This window comes from Aphis gossypii, chromosome X (assembly GCF_020184175.1).
Source record: "Aphis gossypii isolate Hap1 chromosome X, ASM2018417v2, whole genome shotgun sequence".
Taxonomy (NCBI): Eukaryota; Metazoa; Arthropoda; class Insecta; order Hemiptera; family Aphididae; genus Aphis; species Aphis gossypii.
Window position 1 is genome coordinate 60,141,731 of NC_065533.1, and position 17,867 is coordinate 60,159,597.

At 26.4% G+C, this 17,867-nt stretch overlaps 2 protein-coding genes across 5 annotated transcripts in view; one reads left to right on the forward strand and one right to left on the reverse strand.

Annotated features, from left to right (window-relative positions):
• Positions 1-5,032, forward strand: part of LOC114128427 (protein kinase C) — a 44,356-nt gene extending 39,324 nt beyond the window's left edge. For all 3 annotated transcript variants that reach the window (XM_027992942.2, XM_050205695.1, XM_027992941.2), the window contains one exon: positions 115-5,032. The gene's annotated coding sequence lies outside the window, so the exon portion shown is untranslated. The remainder of the gene's footprint in view (positions 1-114) is intronic.
• Positions 5,033-6,111: 1,079 nt separating this feature from the next.
• On the reverse strand, positions 6,112-12,042 carry LOC114128426 (E3 SUMO-protein ligase PIAS1-like). 2 transcript variants are annotated; one of them, XM_050207762.1, is made up of 3 exons: positions 11,903-12,042; positions 7,419-7,598; positions 6,112-7,346 (listed from the first exon to the last, which is right to left on the reverse strand). In XM_050207762.1, exons 2-3 carry the CDS (start codon positions 7,591-7,593, stop codon positions 6,394-6,396), a joined length of 1,128 nt encoding a protein of 375 aa, XP_050063719.1. In that variant the 5' UTR covers positions 7,594-7,598; positions 11,903-12,042; the 3' UTR covers positions 6,112-6,393. The 2 variants fall into 2 exon arrangements, with proteins under 2 accessions (XP_050063719.1, XP_027848741.1); XM_027992940.2 differs by lacking the exon at positions 11,903-12,042 and adding an exon at positions 10,738-10,914.
• Positions 12,043-17,867: the final 5,825 nt, after the last annotated feature.

A 17,867-nucleotide genomic window follows, 5' to 3' on the forward strand; every position in this document is an offset into this window, starting at 1 on the left:
CCTATCAGCTGGGAATGTATTATTTATCATAATATCGCTATAATTATTACTTGCACCCACTGATCCACATTATAAATATAATATTTTAATCATCTTATTTGTTTGTATTTACAGCTGAAAATCGATTCGAAGAGAATTTTAACGAACAATCTGCAATAAACAAAAATGATTGTTATGTGATACGCACAAGTCTACATATTGGTATTATTACTCACGAGTTGCCTCTAATATAGTTTATATATATATAAATTTATATATAACTTCTAATATGATTATCACTCTAATATTTGTCTAGTCTAGGATCAATTAAGCGAATCGATCGATCCTGCAATATTGATTAGTTTAGCTAAATCTAATAAAGTACCTAATTTATTATTAAAGTATATAATATGCCCGTGCTCGAAATGATATAGAATTCTATCGTAAATTAAACAGTATTATTTTGCATTTTATTATATAACCAAACTAGTCACTTATATTATTATATCGATCACCTTCGAATATCACTCAATTATTTAATGTGTATATATATTAATTGAACGTTAATTTACTGCGAATTACGATGATACTTATTATTTTTTACTGTACGCTATGTATTTTTGTTTACCATTATAAACATCTATACAAAGTGACCATTAAAAATTCGTCAATCTTTATGACATACGATTCCGAGTGATATGACTGTTACTATATATATCATATAGTAACACATATTATGTAACGTAAAATTCTAATACTTACCTACGAATTTGTTATGATCTAATTATTATAATATATTATTATATATAGAAACCAACGTCAAAACTTTCAAACTAATTTACAATTATTTTGTCGCCTAAAATGCGTATAATAGTCCATTTAAAAAAAACATCACGAAACTTTGGACGTATTTATAAAATATATACTTACCCTTAAATAAAATATTTATGTATTATTATATATTATTATTTTTTATAAATAATAAATACGTCCTAAGGATCTCAAATGCTTTGGCAGCGGCTCGTCCAACAATGGACTTAGAACTAATGTAATATATATTATAATTTAAAATTAGTCTCGGGTTACCTGTATCGAACAACAATCATTTTTAGATTTAAATATAAACTCGATTAAGTTATAATATAACATAGGCAATTATATTGTATAGGTTTTTAGGTATATTATTATAAATTTTATTGTAAACTAGTTTCGTTAAAAGAAAAAGAAATAACTATTACAAATTTATTTTTAAAAACAATTTTACTGATTTTTTTCTCAGATTAGATATAAAAGTGTGTTCATTCAAGTGGCCTTTAAATGTTTAATTTTTAGTAAAGTACGCAATATGTAACGAAGACACGGACCATTTAGTAAATAAATATATTGAACAAACATTATGTATTATGTGTTAAAATTAGGATATCATAATAATTTAAAGGACAATTTATTGAATGGCCATACTCGTAGCCCGTACATAAAAACGATTATCTATAATATATTATTATATATTTACTATAACGTAGAATAATATAATGTTATGCTACGAACGTTCTTCTGTTTTATTCGTTTTTAAACGTGGCCTACTGAACAGGGTCGTATTGTGGAACGGCGTGTACAATCTCGAATCTATTTTTACTATGTTAGATAAATGGCACAAATCGACGTGACATTATATTTAAATTTTTCGGTTACCGCGGCCGTGCACGTTACTAGTATTATCGTGCACATAGGAATGATATTATATTAATATTGTAATGCGCGCGCTAACGGACGGACGATCGGTTCCGCGCCGCCATCGTCGACGATACGATGTGAAATTTTTCTTTCGCTTTCCGTCGGAAATACGCACGCGTCTAGGTCAATGGGTAATACGGTTTTCTTCGTCTCATTATTCTGTACCCAGTCGTTTCAATACAGAACATAACGTGTGTAACGTCCTAGTATTTAGCTACACTTGTTATCCTTATTACCCATGTCATAATAATAATATATTAAACGTTGTTGTGCATTTGATAAACGATTTCCCGACGATCATAAAAATACAACATAAACGCTTACGATTTTTCAACCGAACAAAACGACACTCAAGTCTCTCCGCGTAGACGTGGGTGCACTTTCCCATAACAATAATCCTATTATTATCCCTCACGCTTTTCAGCTTTTGCCGTTGCCTCCGTTTGTTCACGCGTAACCACCCTATAACAAACCGGCACGACACTCTTCAAACCGTCCACTCGTACGGGGTAAACGGTCAAAATCCAATGGATTTTGAATTTGAACCATCGGAAATATCGGCGGTCGTCCGGTGTCATCCAGTACTTGATTTTCAGTAAAATTAACTAGATTCGCATTATATGCGTACAAATAAGCAATCCAAAAACCGTATAATATTCGACTGTATTCGATTCGATAAATGTTCAAATGATGAATTCAATATGGTTCGAGCTTTTGCCGTTAAACCTCTGCTGCAGTGTCAGCGATACTGTCACACAACTCCGAAACAATGAGACTTCTTGACGTACTTATGAGGAATATATTATATTATACTCCCTTGTGCAGCCTGCAGTAAACCGCGAGTCTTAAACCCTACCTACATGCCTAGTCACGTGATGTTAGACTTGAACGGAAAGCGAATACTCCGATCGATAAACACATCGTATCACTGTGAGCGTATTACACTTTTTTTATCGTATCCCGCAAATAATAAAATAATATAATACAACGATTATTGACGATTTTAAGGGAACTTTTTTATATTGTTTACCTAATACACATACCATTGAGATATAATATGACACGGGTAAACTATCCATATAGGTAGTATTATAGAATAATAATATGCTGTAACGGCACTATAATATAAAATGTTACGTAACACGGCGTACTGCCCTTCCACCGACACTGTTCTACAATAATATTTGAAACATAATAATATTATGTCATATATTATTATTATTATTACGATTTCCGATATAGATCTGCTTAGTATTTGTAATTACAACAGTAGATTTTAATGATGATATTTATACATACGGGTTCGAACGGATCATATTTATATCTGTAGATCACATGTTTTTTAATAAAAAAATATGTCTTATGTCTTTTTAACATTTCCTATTTATAATATAATACTATTATTATACTATATACGAATATGCTCATAAAAGCAATTTAATAATATTATAATATTATGTACGATTTATATAGACTTTTTTTTTCGTTTTTTTTTTTACAGCTATTGATATGAATAGGCTTATCAATAACGTTAAACGACGTGTTACCTATAGCTGGTGTTTTCATATTTTGGTCAAAGACCATGGTAGTTTACAGCATAATTGTTTTTAATGATTTTTGTTCATTTTAATTCTATGAAATCCGAACGACTACGATTACGACAACGTACCTATTTTTGAATAATAAAAAAATATATAAAAAAAAAGATAAACAAATAAAATATATTATATATATTATTATAAAAGCTATTAGTGATAATAACTTAGGTTTAATTATAAAAAAATTCTAATATAAATACCATTAGTGTTTAATTGTCTATATATTTATATATACATAATATAGAAAGGCGTAAAAATGTGTCTACACAAATTAAATTATTTACTTTTAACGTTCAAAACTGCGTCGTTTATAGTATATAATATATATTATATATCTTATTATATTATTATTATGCACAATTATTTACGTTGTCCGAAAGGAATATATTATTATTATTATTATTATTATTATTATTATTATAATTATCATCATCATTGTATTATTATTATTATTATTATTATTATTATTATTATTATTATCATCATCATTATAGTGTTAGGAATACAAAACATTACATTTTAATATTATGCAATTATCATTAGTTAAAATGATTACCACTTATATAAAGAACATTAATGCACTTAAATTTAATAATTAATCATAATAATTCGTTCATTATATTGTGGGCTTGTCAATTTTATTTCTTTATTTCAATCTTCTTCTGGGTGCTGAAAACTTCCCAATATTTGTTATTATTATTAGTATTAGTATTATTTACGTTAGCCATGAGGTAATTGTTCGTGGCTATGAGAAGTTCACTGATTATTTTCCAAACGCATTTTTTATTTTATGACATACCTACATGTAGGTAGTGCAAAATATAATATTACCTTATCGTTTTTTTTTTAATTATTTTAATATTATTATAGTTTTTATGTGCAAATCACGTGTTCTATTAAACTATATTTATGTTTAAATAATTACTTTTATATAATTCATTGATTGGAATCAAATATATACCTAGTTATTATTGTTATTCTGTTTAACAAACTTTAAAAATCTCATCCAAAAAGTTAATTATTTAACGTTTATTATTATTATTATTATTATTACTCTAAATAAATGATTATATTATAATATTATGTATATTTAAATATTATAAGCAAAACGACCTAGTCATCACATATTTGTTATCACCAATAAGGTACTTTTAGTAATTATTATTATTATTATTATTATTAAAGATCATACCTCTATCTATGTTGTGTACGCAGTGTAGTTTTTTTTTTTTTAGTTCATGTTTTTTCTATTCAGTATTATTAATTAAGTTTATGTAATTTTATTATATTCTTGTATGTTTTAATGATTTTTCCTTTATATGATTTAAAGCCGTTTGTTTTTAAAATGTTTTTCGTTTCATAACTACTTTGTTATAATATAATGTATTATTTTTGATGTTGTTGAATTTGTTTTGAGTCATTACAGTTACGTTATAATTTTGTGCCAAAATGTGTGTTTAAATTAATATTGTATTCAATCGGTATTTAATTTATAATATTTTTTCATTTGTGTCTATTCCTTTAATACCTCGCGCTTTTTAAAATACTAATAATGAGTTTTTACATTTTATGTTATTTAATTATAAAAATAAATTATATTACTTTGATATGTTTTTAAAAAAAAAATCATGCTATAGCTTACAGGAAATTGTAATTTAAATAATTATTTTAACATTTTTTGTTGTTTTTTTTTTTTTTAATAAAATATCAAATGAGCCTTATATTTTCGTTATTATTTTAATTATAATATATTCTTATGTTTCTAAACTGAATTGTACTGTTTAGGCCCGTTTAATAGCCCTGTTTAGTATGTTAATTTTAAAATAACAATAGTTTATATTTTCTTATAAAATCCTCAATTCTTATCTGCCTATCTATGGATCCACCACCATGATAAAAGTTCCATGTTTTGGAAAAATCTTTTTCTACAATTTTCCACTCTTCCGAGTTTTGAAATATCTTGAAAATTTACAATATAGTTTTAATTTTTGTTTGGAGAATTGTTGAACACAAGATTTTTTTTTTTAATTAATTCGTATTTAATGATGTTTATGATTATAATATTCTGATAACAGTATATTATTGAAAATTAAACTCCTTTTTGTGTCCTTAAGTATCTATATTTACCAATTAGTTAAAAATGTCAAACACCCACCAGTAAACAATTTGGGGAGAAAATTTAAATAAGTAAGATAAACTTCGAAAACTGTCACCGGAAGTCAAAAAAATGAGTGTTACTACTAACCTTTAATAATTTATTTTAAAGTAGGTACATTAAATAATAATAATAATTTTTTTTAATGCTAACGTGTTCTGACCTTTCTTGTACATGTATACTTTGCTTCTCCTATAATTTTGTTATTATTTTTTATTACTGGTCCAATTTCACTACCTAGCAAAAATTCAAAGCAAAATCAAAAGTTTTAAATTTTACAAAATGGTTCTCATCTTAGATTTTCCATGTTCAAGGTCCACTTGATACCTACTGTGAAGCAAAGCATTACCCACTAAACCATCCTTTTTTTCATTTGAAAGTTTGAAAATATTGTAAAAAAGCTTGGTGACAGAAAACTAACTTTAAAGGTTACTATAAGATTTGTTATTTGTTTAGTTCTTATCGAGGTCTAGCTATATGATAAAATTGTTATCGACGATAACTTATGCTATATAGTTTATTATTCAAACACATATTGCATTATGTGCAACGTCCTCTTGAATAATATATCAAAGAGTGGAATGTCATTATATTTAATATCAATCGTACTAATAAATAATTCAATAATATGATAAAAAGAAAGGATATTGATATTTTTATATTTATTAATTTATAATTCGGAAATATTTATGTCTTACATCGAACTATTGACTCTACAGTTTACACTCTACACCATAATCACTTCGATAGTATGTACTTACATAAATAGAAAAAAATATGTACATAAAAATTACAAAAATAAAAAATACATACATCTTATTTATGATGATTTGCTTACAACAATAATAATAAGAAAAACTTCTTTTTTTTTAGAGCTGATACCAACTTATAGTAAGTTAATTGCAGTAACTGACTGTCTAGCAGCAACTACTTGATCATAATTTTAAGATTTAATTTTTTTTTTGGTGGTTCATCATCTTCATCAACCAAGTCAATAAATTCCGAAAGTTTTGAATATTCTGCTCTAGATTCTTTTTTTGGTTCAATAGATTCTTCATCGTCGCTATCCAAATCCATAAAATCAATATGTTTTACTTCAGTGACAAGTGTATTAAGTGTGTTTAAAACTTTCTCCCATGATCCATCATTATGAATTACAATTTCACTGTCACCATCTTCAAGTCTAGAGCTTTTCACAATTTCCAAAAAATAATTTTCTACTTTTATCTCGTCATACAAACAAGATACACGACAAATTGGGCAAAGCCATGTTACATTTAGCTCATTTAATTTAATGAATGTACTTGCATCAAAACATTTTATATGATCACAGTTGATAGATTTTGCAGGTAAATTCATTCTAGTTTTAGTCAATGGACATAACAAAGAAAAATGATTAGATGTAGTTGCCAAATCTGGATCAACATCAGTCAATTTATTAATAATTTCATTTTTTGTATCTTCAGAACTCCTTCCTTCTTTACCTAGAAGTTTTTCTATTAAAGTATCTGCACTTATTTTTTTAACAATGTTCATTTCAATGGCGTAATGTTTTCCATTAGGAACCCAATTAATTTTAATCGAGTTTGTGACATAAGGACATAATTTTATTTCTTCAGTACAATAAATAGGATGCCCAAATTTTTTCTTTTTAAATTGTTTATCAGGAACAGTATATGACCAAGTTTTAGTTCCAACTCGAATAAAAAGTTTATCGGGAAATTCATCTGTAACCTCAGAACATCCTAATCCTATTTGACATATTCGAATTTGGAATTGATAAAGATATTTTTGTTTTGGGTTTGAAATATCACAATTTAAAGCTATTGTGTTAATTTGGTCAACAGTCATTCTCAGTAAAAATTCTTGTTCTACCATATCTAAAACAATAAAATATAATATACTATAAATATAATTAACTCAAAAAGAGTGATCATAAAATATATTCTTACCTCTAGGACGGTCTATTATTACTAGTGTACACTGTTCAACAATGCCTCTTAGAGGAGTTAACTTAACTATCTCTTTAATATTTTCATAAAATGGTATCTTCTCAAACTTGCAATGCTTAATTAAATCAATAATATCCATATAAGATAGCACAGCACGTTTCTTAGATAAACTCATTGTAACTAAAAAAAATAAAATAAATACATTTTTATTACATTTATGGTCATAATCATGAACATTAGAGTAAGGACACTGATCATAGCCGACCGTACCGAAAAACTCGGTCCCAAATTTGTAGCTTCTATCACAGCGCGCTACAGAGCAGTAGTCATACTGTTGTAACATTAGAAGCATAAGAAATTACGTGATATTTTGTTATTTTATCCTAAACTATTCAACTTGTGAACAAATATTATAAAATATAATTTAAAAAGCAGATTTATTTTAATAATAATAATACAAATTTACATAAAAAGATCTTTAATATATTAATTATTTGAAATAATAATAGTGTATCTAGGACTAGGTACTAGAATTTATTTGTTCCTAATATATGATTTTATTATATAATGTATTATTTTATTTAAGATTTTTCTTATTTTTATATAACTTAGTTACAAATTTACAATGATTTATAATTACTGCAGAAGAAAATTTAATTCAAACAATAACATGAAAAAAATAATACTAACATCATAACTACATTTATTTTTTAAAACCAAAAGCTGTTTTTATAGGTTTATTAGGAAAATTTAGTTTCATATTCTAATTCTTTTACTTAACACATTTTCACACAAGTTTAAATATAAATAAACCTGTACACTATGTTTTAAATGAAGAAGGACTATACAGTGAAGTACTATTTAATATTTGTTCGAAACTGGAACAAATAGAGTTGCTACAACTTGTTGGATGTGATCTCCATGCACATGGCTTAACATCATCCTTAGTTAACTTTTCTGAAAATTTTTCACATTAATTACACCAACAATACTGCTAAAAAATGTTTTTAAATGTTCAGTATACTCGGAAGTATATTATAACTTATAACCTAAATTAAGAACTATAACTTTTAAAAGTTTGATTCAATCCATCATAAGTTATGGGATATCCTTTTGAGGAAGTGCTTAGAACATACAAATAAATAAATTAAAGATTATTATGAATTCTCTTTCAAGATTTATATATTTAAAACCAAGTGGATACTCCAAAAATTATATTTTTAATGAATAATATTGTCTATCTAATTTTTTGGAGTTCAAAAAGTTTTATCCATAATTTGTTTTTGTAAAATTTGTAAATGGTTTAACATTAATTTATCTATTTTTGTTAATAATAATTAACATTTTTAACATTTTAGCATTGATAGGATAAAATTTAAACATTTTATTATTTAATAATATTTTTATTTAAGTATATAATTTGACTAAAAATATTGTTGATTAAGTTTAAGTGTATTTATATAATATTTTATTTATTATTATTTATTATATATTATATCTGAGTCTTACACAGCCACAAACTTAAGTGAGTATACCAATTTTGTAATAATGCATATAATGTTATTAGCACAAATTTTTTGTTAGTAAAAAGATAAATTAATTTAGGTTAATATAACACAATACAAATTATAATTTCCAATAAGTAAGATACTAAAATATTTTGGCTGTCGTATAGTATATAGTTTACTGGCAAACATGTTTTACCGTCTATCTGTGACTGGCCGGTTTTAACATAGGCCTAAGTTTATCTTTAATAGATACAGCTTAAACTTTTTCTGTGGTGAACACTTAATCTCTATGCCTTTATACTTTATGACTTTCAATAACAATACTTTGATATTTTGTAAAAGTATGGGCTCAAACATTTCAGTAGTTATTGAGCGACACTACAATTTATATGCAGTCATATACTATATGTTTGCAAAAAAATTATATTTAATTATAACTTATAAGAAATGACAAATCAACCACAAATTTTTAATTATTTAAAATAATAAAATACTATGTACCTACATATTATGATATATATGATATAATTTTTTACTCATTTATTAAAGACCTCATACTATATTTGTAAATCGCCAGTAGACCACATATTATATGACAGCCAATATTTTAATATATTTAAATGTTATTTGTATTCAAATATTTAACAGTATTAATAATTTGATATAATAGTTAATAACTAATTAATACAATGAAACTTAAAGCTAATTTAGATTAGTTCAATGTATTATGAATTATATATTATTATTAATATATTTTACTAATAAAATACTCAGAATGCAATTAAATCTAAAGATCAACCTTACAATACAAAATACAAGGAAAATAGTTTTTTAAATACCATTCATAAATAATAAAAAAAATAGCAAATACATATTAACAAATTATTTTGTAGTCTCAAGATATGATCCCTTATGGCCTTATAATAATATATTACAGTGTACTTTTTTCATATTAAACTAAATCTGAATAACTAGTTTTACAATAATTTATAAAAAAAAAACATAATAGAAAAGTTCTATTTAATATAATTTCAAATTTAATATTATTCGCAGATATAAAAAAACATATTTTAGTCACCTATAACTTTATTCTTATACTGATATATTATTTTTTACTCACTTTTAAAAATGTATCCTTTCTTTTAATTTATTTACTTGTTTACTTTAATTATATTTAGAATTAGTTAATTTATTGTAAATTATGATTAACAATTATTGTTTTTTTTCTCTCTATCTCATTTTGCAATATTCTAAATCATTATCTTATCTTTTTTATTATTTTGTCTTTTACCAAGTTAAACTAAGTTAAGTTGCTCTTTGATAAAAGGCTTCATTTCAGTGAAGAGCAATACTAGATTTTTTCTGTTTTAGTATATTTCTCACCATTTCGGCAGAACAATGTCTTAATTAGCTATAAAAAAATAATTATTTAGTTAAAACTACTCATAACAGAATTTTTACAATAACATCATTCTAACTTGTTTTCTAATTATTTACTTTTTTTTAATTATTAATATATTATATATAATATATACAAGTTAATATTTTATTGCTTTTGTTTTTTCTATTAAAATTGTATTAGTAACTAATGTTCTTATTTTGTCCTGTTATCTATCAAACTTTATGTTTTCAATAATTGTATTGTATTACCTTGTAAATTTCCGTAAGGCATTAATAAATTAATTACATAATCTAGATTTAAAAACTTGTTTGACAACTGCTTATGAAAATTCCTATATAATTGTGTTTATAATATAAATATAATGTAAATAGTAAATGAGTTAGGTAATTTGAATTATAAGAGTACCTACTTGCAAATTTAGATTTTTTGTTGAAAAAGCTATACGAGTTACTTTATAACAGTTGTTTATCACTCAAGAATAAAACGGTTAGTCAAAAATTATTAAAATAAAAAGTTATTACAACTTACACAATGCATAAGCATAATTATTATTTAATAAGAAAAAAATTTGCTGACTAACAATGATAGCTATGTGGACGCGATAACGTTAATACCATAAGCATGACATTGTAAATGTTTTGTGATAATATACTGATATAATATACTCGCCGCAAAATACCTAATATAATATATTTTTAATTTTCTTTTAACTAAGTTTTTTTAATTGTGCTCGTATGGTACCTATCGTTTAACTTGTATTATTTAATTAACTAAAATAAATAGTCAATAAATTTCTTGAAATTTTGTGGTGGGAAGGATAGCTTCCCCCCCTCATCTCAACCCACTACAAGGATACGCCACTGACCAAACATTTCGATTAGTTATAGATATATTATTTAATTAATTTCATTGATTATATTGTATTTATAATCAAGGTTAATATGCATCGTAATATTCTGAACTAAAAAAATTATCCTCAATGTGAACACTTATACATACATACCTAGCAAACATCCATATCTATACACTTAAAGATAATGATATGGCCGATTTACACTATATAGTAGCCTGGTTGTTTGCTCATCGTAGCAGATGCATTTTAACTAAAAACCAAACTAATAAAAATAGGCAGTTTTTTAAAATGTTCATGTTGCATCAACGGATTTCCAGAAATCCATATTTTATGTTGACTTCAAATGTAAATAAAATCAACTAAACTTTTAACACTTACAGATTCAGTATAATATTAAAAACTTTGGCTGGGCGTTATTTTATCGTACGGTAAAGTCATGGACTACGCGATTGTTTTGAAATATTGTGCGATATTTTTACGGCGCGAAACTCGTGTGTTCTGCTCTATTCATTTTAATATATTTTAACAAAACGCGCCGTAAAATTGATTACAGCGCGGTATAAATAATGCGCGCTAAAATAACACCCGTGTGTTCCCAGCCTAGTCGTTAAAAAAATAATAATAATAACGAAAAAGAACATGGATACGAAACCACATTAATGCCCTATAGTAGTTCTAAGAGTTATATCGAACAATTTAAACACAGCTACATGTTAATTACCTGTTGGAATAAGACGTAGGTATCCTGCGCGGGCGACTGGTTAACGTGAAATAATGAATTAGCGTTCGTCTTTGTAATAGCTACATGTGAAATAGAGAAAACACTAAAAAAACTGTTTGTTGTCGTCGTGGCGTTATTTAATACAGAAGACTATAACTTCCGTCTGGAAGATCAGTGTTACCCTGTGTAGGCATACATTAATCTCACAGCCACACGATCGTATGCTTGGCATAGGCGCCCTCAGAAATGTTTTTAGGAGGGAACAATGTTAGGATTTGTTATACAGATGTCCCATAAGTCCAGTATCACACTTAATATCTCCATGGAAAATCAATATATTTAAACGTGGTTTTTTTACAATAATAAGTATGGACATTCTGATTGAATGGCATAAAATTCAATTTTTTTTTTTAAAATTCAAAAATTCAAAAAAAAAAATGTTATGCATTTAAGAATTTTCAATTTTTAAGATAGCCATTTTGTTGAACATATTTTTTAAAACAGTTAAAAAAAATATATATATTAAAATTGAATAAAAATTGACCAAGTTAAGAGCAAGTTATGTTTTTGAATAATTGTAATAAAAAAAATCAATTATTTCACATTTCAATAATAAAATATCTATTTCAGCATGACAATACTTTTAAAAACCTAATTAAAGTTTTGATTTGAGTAGAAATAAAAATAGCCGTATCTTATAATTTGCTGAACATTAAACTGGTCACCTATTTTCAAGTATTTTAATTATCACAAAGTGAATCTAAAGTTAAGAAATTGGAAATAATCTTACAGTTATAATTATTACGATTTAAAATCCGTCGTGTTCATTGCCTGATCTCCGTCATAAAATTGAACAAAATATCTTACCTGAGGCATTAAAAAATGTTAAAAACGCTTAGGTCCAAAAACTTCAACTCTGTGTTACAAATAATGGAGGTCACTTCGAACATTTTATTAAAAAAAAAAATAATAATAATAATGAATTATTTCATTTTTATGTTATTGAAACATGAAATAATTAATTGTTTTATTACAATTATTCAAAAGCATAACTTGCTCCAACTTGGTCAATTTTTATTCATTTTTAATATTTTTTTTTTTTTGAATTTTTGAATTTAAAAAAAAAAAATAATTTTATGCCATTCAATAGAATTTCCATACTTAGTATTGTAAAAAAAACTGAGTTTAAATATATTGATTTCCCGTGGAAATATAAGGGTAATACGGAACTTATGGGACATACTGTATAAATAGTAATTTATCTTAAAACATTCAATTTAAAACATATTTTTGAAAAGCCAAGTGGGGCAAATGCCCCAGCTTGTCCCCCTTCCGGGCGCCTATGATGCTTGCGGGCACACGTTAGGTATTTATTAATACCGTGGTAACTGGAGATGTGTCGTTCGCGAACGAACGGATCAAAGAAGTAGTAAACGATATGACCGCCGAATCGAGGTGATCCAAATCCCTGATATTTTTTTTTGCGTATGGGTTCACACCACGATGAAGAGAAGAGAAGGTGATAACTGATAAAAATCCGTGAAAAAAGCGACACTATTTTTATTAACATGAATACCACCATATATTACTCGAAAGCCGATTACATTAATTACCTATTTGCTATTTCGGTTGCGTTGAATATAGACTTTATAATATTATATAGTATTATTGTTCAAATTTCATAATAATTCATATGAAATATGATTATATTATTATCATAGCAGGTTGAAATAAATAAAAATGTTTTAGGTTTAAAGTTGGACTTCCAGACTCCAGTCATAACAAACAGTATTGGTTTAAAATAATAATCACTTCCCAATATTGTTCCAAATTTATATTAGAATTATTGTAAGAACTATGACTGTCTATTTAAACTTTGTTATTTAATATTGAGTCTAACTCAATTGACTCTTGACTATTTTTTTCAAAAGGTTACTCATTATACTCATTTAATTTTGTCAAGGCAGACGAACTTTTTTCAAAATATTGAACTATGTTTTTAATTTTAGTTAAAGTAGACTCTATGAATTTGAAGCTAGATTAGGCGGTTAAATTTATGGAATGTACAAAGCAAGATAACCATCTCCAGTTGCATTTTCTAATTGCTGCTTTAATATTAGTAACATTTCCTATCGGTTATTACAGCAGTCAGTTTATTTAATAAATTCCATTCATCAACTATGTTTCTTAAAAAACGAGCCAAATTCTCACTTGTATGTATGCCCAATAGAAATATTATTTTTATTATACCTAATCATTTAGCATAACCCAGAGGACATCACGAGGAACCGACTATCACTATCCTCCAAACATTATTTTTAATATTATGGGATTAATAAGTTGTTTTTAATATTTGTAGGTTAATTTTTACAGTAAATAATAATAAAAATAAATGTAATACTAAAATATCAAGTAAATTACATAATATAGATTTAATAGTTTAATAAAATTATAAATTATGTATCAGCATAGTAATGAAACATCATTTTTATAAAATATTCAGCTATCGTAATAGTATTTTCATTGTATTGTTGAATAATTTTTTTCATTGTTTGAAATTTTTTTTAATTTGGTGTTTTGACATTTATAGTATTAATTTTTAAGTAAATTTCGGACTGTAACTCTAATATTTTATCTATAAAATTATAAATATGAGGATGAGGAGTATAAAAGCTTTTATTAAAATGTCTGGAAAGCTTCACAGGCATTAGTAATCCGTATTAATGATACGGAAGCTGATTCCCAAATATTCGGAAAAAAGTCAGCAAATAAAATCTCTAATATTATAATAATTAACGGTTAAGTCGCACTTAGATTAGATACGATGGGCGCATTTTACTACATAAAAATTTATACCAAAAAATTACCGGGCGCAATTTACTCTACTATTTTCACTACCTGCTCCACTATGGGCGGAATTCACAATCACCCGCCTGTCAGTTATGCTGATTTTTTACGATTATTCTTAATTGAAATAATTAATGAGCATTTTTAATTTACGCTATATTATACATGCATAACTTGCTAAAAACAATCGTAAAAAACTAACATACGAACACGGATTGTTGACGCCTAAATTTCACGAGCGTCGACATTAAAGATTAAATATATAGGTATATACAATTGTGTTATGCAACAATTAACTGAAATAACGTCGCTTCATTAATTGTTCGCACGTAGATACCGCAACAATCTGTTCGGCTATCGACACACACACATCATACGCAGAGGCGTAGAAAGCACATATAATCAGTGGCGGTTTATAGGTAGAGGCGTTTGGGCGATCGCCCCCCCCCCCATTAAAAAATTATCATTTATTACTAATTTATTAGTTTAATATCAAATTTCAAATTTATATTGTATTATTGTCAAAAATTCAAAAATAAAAGTTGTGTTTCTTATACTTAAACTAATAAATATTATGAAAACATTATCGATAACTATTAACGATTTTCCGGGACCCCCGATCAGCGAATGCGTTGCTTAGGCAATGTTAAAAGTCGCTCGTCATAACTATGATCGGAATACAAAAACTAAGATGGAGGAACACAATAATACTGCCGTCGCGCGTCGGGCGATGATTTTAATCGCCCGATATGTGCACGGATTCTGAACTTGCGTGTATTTATTTTATATTATTTTTATTATTATTTATTATTTATTTACTTTGTGCGGTCGTAACATGATAACTAAATAATATATACAATAATTTATATGTATTAAATGGATTTAATTAATTAACTATTATTAATATTATTTGTGTTCGATACTTTCCATAAATAAGCAATTTTATATCGCCCTCCCACTTTCAAAGCACACGAGCAGCCACTGCACAATATATTACATACATCAGTAAAATATTATTCTATTATCCTGATATATTATGTAATTATACTTTTAGTATAAAATCGACGTTTACGCGGGTAGATCGGTATGCCATCCATCGATATCGTCGATACGGAATAATATGGTGTCAAAAGTCAATGTATAATCAAGTAATTCCGTTGTTTTTTATTTATATTAAGATTATAAGCTCTGTAATGTAGCGAGCTATAGCAATTGAAATTGTAATTTTTTTTATATTATATTATTATTAGTATAATATTTTCAATCAAGTAAATGTTGAACCATTAAAAAACAATTGCAATTGTTTCAAATTTACAATTGCTTTAAAATCAGAACATAAAAGTTCTACAAATAGATATTTCTGCTTCGGTAATACCTATAGTATAACTAAGATTGTATTTTAACTATACCGTAATAATAATTAATGAAATGTAGGAACATCAATATAATTTGTATAATTTAATGTATGAATTTGTGAAAATAAAACTGCTTCTGTTAATATTAATGCTAAAATTTATACTACGTAAAGTATATGTGATAAAATTTAATTTTTTAAATAAGGAAATTTTTTAGATGTACCTAGAAATTTCGGCCATAATCATTTTCCTCCAAACACGAGATACCGTTTACCTCCACTGTCCTTTTCCCACCAAAAAAAAAAATAATAATTTTTGACCATTTTACTCCAATAAATAAAATAATAAAATCATCATTCGTTATCAGAATGTTAAATTAAAAATGAAAGAACAAATCAAATATTTAAAGTATAATTTTAATATAATAATACACCGTACGTGCTGAATTTGGTAGGTGGCTAAAAAGAGAATGAATATAATAAAAAAGTACGCACGCCGATGAAAATGCATCAATCAATAAATAACATAATAAACTAGTTAATAATAAGGGGTGGCAAAATGTGATCCTAGCCATAGGTACTCTATTTATATAATACGAAAAACAACACTACAACACTGACTAAAATATTGGAGGAAAATGGACAAGGTTAGGTTAGGTTAGGATAAATTCTTTATGGACATTGGACAACTCACTTCTGTCAATGATTTTCCATAGCTCAAATTGTAAATTAATGGGCTGTCTATCATTCAAGATATAACTGTTTTCAGTTTTGACTTTTGGATGTGTTATTATAATGACCAAATTTCGTATGACTTTCAATACGATTTTGACTTTACAACTTTACAAGACTAACAACTGTTAACTAACATGTATAATAACAAACACACGGCCGTGTGCTAATTATTAGCTGGAATCGATTATGAATATTGATAAAAAATAATTATATCATCTATATCATTATGACATTTGGTGCCTTTCTCTTTTAAAAATACTTTACGACCTATTCTCACAGACTTACAAAATATACACAAACAATTTTATGAAAATCGATCAAACCGTTTCGGAGGAGTTCGATATGATGATATAATATATATTATATAACCGTATATAACTTATATAAAATTCTACGGGCACAAGTGTTTGTGGTATTCGACCACTGCAGGTCGAACACAAATACAATTATTTAATTATTAAAAAAAGAAAACATCACATGTTTTACACATTACACTAGAAAGTAGAAATCATAAGTACCTACTATACGTTTTATACTTAATCAGTTACAAAAAAGGGTGCTGAAGTGGATAACGTTTTTCTCATTGGCGAATATCCGGAGGAACTTGGAAGCTTTAGCCCCACCTGATAGCCACCAAGCCCCTTCAAAAATGTTTGCAAAATTATAAAAATACTGTAAAGTTCAGTGAAAAAATTTTAAGGAACATTTTTTTTCAAATATGTACATATAGTACATTTTATGTTGAGAACATTTTACTAATATTATTATTAATTATTATATACAATATAAATCATATTATACACACAGCAGTGGTCGATCTTTCTAGGAATAGGTATATAAATCGATCGCGTATAAAAATTAATCTAACCAGTATCAGTCGTTCGTATAGTGATTATCGGATAGTGCGAATTGCTATATTCTATTCTAGGTGTTTACCATTATCGGGCAATTTCGATAGTGGCAATAGTCAATTATTTTATTTTTGATCACACTACGCGTTTTGTCGGTTGCCGACCAACCGGAGCCGAA